The sequence below is a fragment of the Zosterops lateralis genome, assembly GCF_965231275.1.
Source record: "Zosterops lateralis genome assembly, contig: HAP1_HAP1_SCAFFOLD_441, whole genome shotgun sequence".
NCBI lineage: Eukaryota > Metazoa > Chordata > Aves > Passeriformes > Zosteropidae > Zosterops > Zosterops lateralis.
The window spans coordinates 6463-10336 of NW_028154260.1; the positions used below are offsets into that span (position 1 = coordinate 6463).

A 3874-nucleotide genomic window follows, 5' to 3' on the forward strand; every position below is an offset into this window, starting at 1 on the left:
ATTAACACTGCTGGGGAAAAGTGGGGACAGTGCACCAGGCTCTTCTGGCCTGCGGGAGGAATTGGGCTGATTCCCTCTGCCCCTCAGCCCAAGCTCTGCCTGCTTGCACAGATGGAATTGGCACAGCCAAAGGCAGAGCCCACAGGGAGGAGATCTGACTCTGCAACACAAATTGCTTCAGCTGCAAAGGGAAACAGCCAGTGGAGAATGGTGTGAAAACTTCACTACAAGAAGTGGGGGGAATCATCCCTCTCCCCACTCCAACATGTGCTGGCACTGTCTGTGTCACACAGGGACCATCAGACCACTGGGCTGTTTGTGCTACCACAGGCTCAGAGAAATCACTTGGGAATCCAAGTCTGGGATGATTTAATTAGAGAAAAGAGATCAATTGATGCAGCCCTGGGTTAAAGGAATGCTCTTTCTCCTCTGTTGTGCTACAGCAACTCTCATCTTTGGGCCCTGCACCACACCTTGCTGAGGGCAGCTCATTCACAGCTGAGCAAGGGGATGCAGGTGGCAGCCAGGCCTCCTGAGCCACACACGGCTACAAAAGGACAGGGAACGAGCTCACTGACAAGAATCCCAAAACCAAAGAGGACCCAGCAAGAAAAAACAGAGTCAACGAGTGAATCTGCTTGGAGACAGGGCCGGGGACTGGGAGATAAGGGAGCAACGGGAGAATCCATCAGTTTCAGAAAATGTTCCTCATTGACACGGACTGTGCTCAGCCAAGGCCCTGCGAAATTCCTGAACACGGAGAAGAACAAAGACTGAGCAGAGCCGTGAATATCGGATGTTCTACAAAAGGGGGGCGCATATTAACGAGGACATGCAGGAGGCGGATCGGGAAGTCGGAACTTGCCAAGGACCTTCGCCACGGGGCAAAGGGACAGGGAGATGCAGGAGGGAAAATCAGGAGAAAAAGGAGGCCGCGTCCTACAACAATTGGAGAGACCCCCCGGCAAAGGCCGCACGGCCTCTCCCTTTGTTCAGGAATAAAGTCACTTTTACAGGACTCCTCGGGCTCCTGTGGGGACACAAACCTCTGGCCACCTCTGGGAATTTTCCCGCACAGCCCCCCCCGGGGACAGGGCGGCCACCTCCGTCCTCCCCACAGGAACCGGGACGAGCCGGCGCTGCTCCGGCAGCGGCTCCTGCCGAGGCAGCGGCGGGAAGGAGAGCGCGGGCAGCCGCTCCCGCAGCGCCCTCAGGCCACGGGCAACACGGCGCCGACACGGCACAAGGAACCCGCCGGAGCCCCCTGCCGCCCCCTCCGCCCGCAGCCAGCCCCGAGCCCCGGCAGAACCGAGCGCGGCTCCCACCTGCGCTGGGGCCGCCTCCGAGCTCCGCCAGTGCCGCCTCACCGGGCTCCGGCCGCTGCCGCCGCTCCCGGGGCCGGTCCCGGTTTCCAGAGTCGCTCCGCGCTCCGGGGGCCGATCCGAGCATGGCGGAGTGGGCGGGCCGGGATCGTCCCTCAGCTCAGCTCTGACCAATCAGCGCGCGAGAAGGAGACGCGGCGGGAGACGTCGGCCAATGGGAGAGAGGGGCGGGCTTGGCGCGCGGCACGGAACTGCCGCGATCCCGTCCTGTGATTATTCCATTGTTTCCCTAATTTGAAAAGTCGGATGTGAAACTGGGCTGGGATGTCCCTCCGGGCACAGCGCCGGGGTCTTTCCTCAGCCACCTTTCCCGAGAAACCGCTGGAGTTCGGGAAAACAGCCGGGGCCGTTCCGTGCAGAGCGCCAAGCCGCCCTTCCACCTGATGTCTCCCGCCTCTCCTCGTGTTCCACGCGCGGATTGCTCAGAACGCGGGTCGAGAAAGGATCCAGCTCCGTCCCACTCCGCATTCCGGAGCGTGTGCGGGCCCGGGAGCGGCGGCAGCGGCCGGAGCCCGGTGAGGCGGCACTGGCGGAGCTCGGAGGGGGGAGCAAGAAGCCACTTGTCCTAAGCAGGAAGGGGCCACTGGTGGGTGTGCAATGAATGAAGATGTGGAGAATGAGCTCCGCTCCAGTACTGGGAGGGTGAAGAAGCCCCTGAAATGCCAGAACGGATCAGAAGCTGAGAACATACAGAAGAAACCCCTACAGTTTCTGTGTGAGTGCAGGGCCAGCGCCGTGGGCTGTAGGGAGGGGACAGTGTCACCCCACAGGTGCACAGGGCTGGCAGGGCTGTGGCTGTTTCCAGGGCTCTGGAAGAGCCCTCCTGCTCTGCTGGGCCCCCGCAGGGGCTGGGACCGACACCCCCGGCTGCCCCCGGCGCTGGGCAGTTCTTCTGGCCCCGGCTGTGCCCTGGCCCTGGCTGTGCCCCTGTCCCTTGTTTCTCTTGCTGCCAGCTGAGTGAGGGGCACACAGAATGGGGGATCCCTCCTGTGTCCCCTGGGTGTTGGGTGGGGGGATGTGAGGGCTGGGCGTGCTCAGGACAGCCCCGTCCTCACAGCCATGGACTCTTTACTGCTGCAGGTGAGAGGTTCAGATCCCATCCCAAGGTCACCCTGGTCCTGACTCTGCTCGTGATGCTGGTCCTGGCTTTGGTGCCGGCCTTGGCTGTGCTGTCAGGTAAGGGAGGAGCAGCTGCCTCAGCCCAGCCCCTCGGGGCACAGCAGGGTCCCTATTGCCTGTGGAGGGGAATCCTGGACCTTCTCCTCTTCCCTCTGCAGGGGGAAGACAAACAAACATTGCAGCTTTTCCTGGCACTCCGCTGGCCTGTCCTGATGACTGGGTCGGGTACCGCAGGATCTGCTACTTCCTCTCGAAGGATCAGCACACCTGGGATCAGGGTCAGGCTCGGTGCTCTGAGCTCGGGGCCTCCCTGGCCGTGCTCAGGGATGAGGAAATGGTGAGTGAGGGGCTGGGGGTGTGGGGTGTCCGAGGGGGGCCTGGGGGGCTCCTGGGCTGGGGGTGCAGATCTGACTGCTGGTCTCTTCACTTCCCAGGAGTTCCTGTCCCGCCCCAGCCGGAAGGTCAATCTCTGGCTGGGGCTGCGCAGACGGGGGCAGCAGCTTCAGTGGGAGGACGGCAGCAGCTTCAACTCCTCGTGAGTCCCAGGGAGCCGAGCAGGGCCTGGGGGATGTGGGCAGGGAATGGGGGCATGGGAGCACAATGTGTCCCCTGTGTTGCCAGCATTGTCTCTGCTCCTCCTTGCAGGGTTCCTGTCCTGGGCGATGCAGAGTGTGTTTTCCTGGCTGAGAATAAACTCAGGAGTGTGCCCTGCTCATACCTGGTGCCCTATCTGTGCAGCAGAGCCCAAACTCGGCTGTAACAGGGGATGGACAAAGCACCTTCTCTGTGCTGGGCAGTCACAGCTTTGCCCTTTCCCAGACCCTGGGATGTCCTTCCTCAGGCACAGTGTCTGCCTTGCACTGACCCTCAGCGTCACCTCAGTGCCTGATCTCATGAACATCTCAGTATTTTGTCTCAGGGTCACCTCAGTGCCTGGTCTCCAGGAGATGAACGTGCAGGAAGAGGAGGTGATGTGGAAGCTGAGGTGTGGCTGCCTGGGCTGGGGCTGGGGGTTTCTTTCTCCTGGAGCCACTCCAGGACTCATCCTGTTTCTCTTGCACTACACATTTATACACCAAGCCTGTATATATATGTAGATATAACACTGTGGAAACAGGTTTCATATACCTTCTTCTAACACTATTTATACACAGATATTTCATATCTATACTGGTATAACACTGTGAATACAGGCAACAAACAAGTGCAATGTACAAACAGGTACAAACATGTGAATGTGACCTCGGTTGGGGCAAGGTGCCAATAATGCCAATGTGTGATTTGACCCCACAGGCACCAATACCTTCAGGGTGTGACTCAATCCTTGTGGGTCCATTCCAATTCAGTGGAATTCCATTCCATCCCTTCTGTGG

At 59.9% G+C, this 3874-nt stretch overlaps 1 protein-coding gene across 1 annotated transcript; it reads left to right on the top strand.

The window, feature by feature from the left end:
- Positions 1-1591: 1591 nt before the first annotated feature.
- On the top strand, positions 1592-3261 carry LOC310923843 (C-type lectin domain family 2 member B-like; the record flags this gene model as incomplete). Its single annotated transcript, XM_083885768.1, has 5 exons — positions 1592-2097; positions 2463-2558; positions 2660-2838; positions 2936-3036; positions 3147-3261. The coding sequence occupies exons 1-5, from the start codon at positions 1980-1982 to the stop codon at positions 3259-3261; spliced, it is 609 nt and encodes a 202-aa protein (XP_083741894.1). The 5' UTR covers positions 1592-1979.
- Positions 3262-3874: the final 613 nt, after the last annotated feature.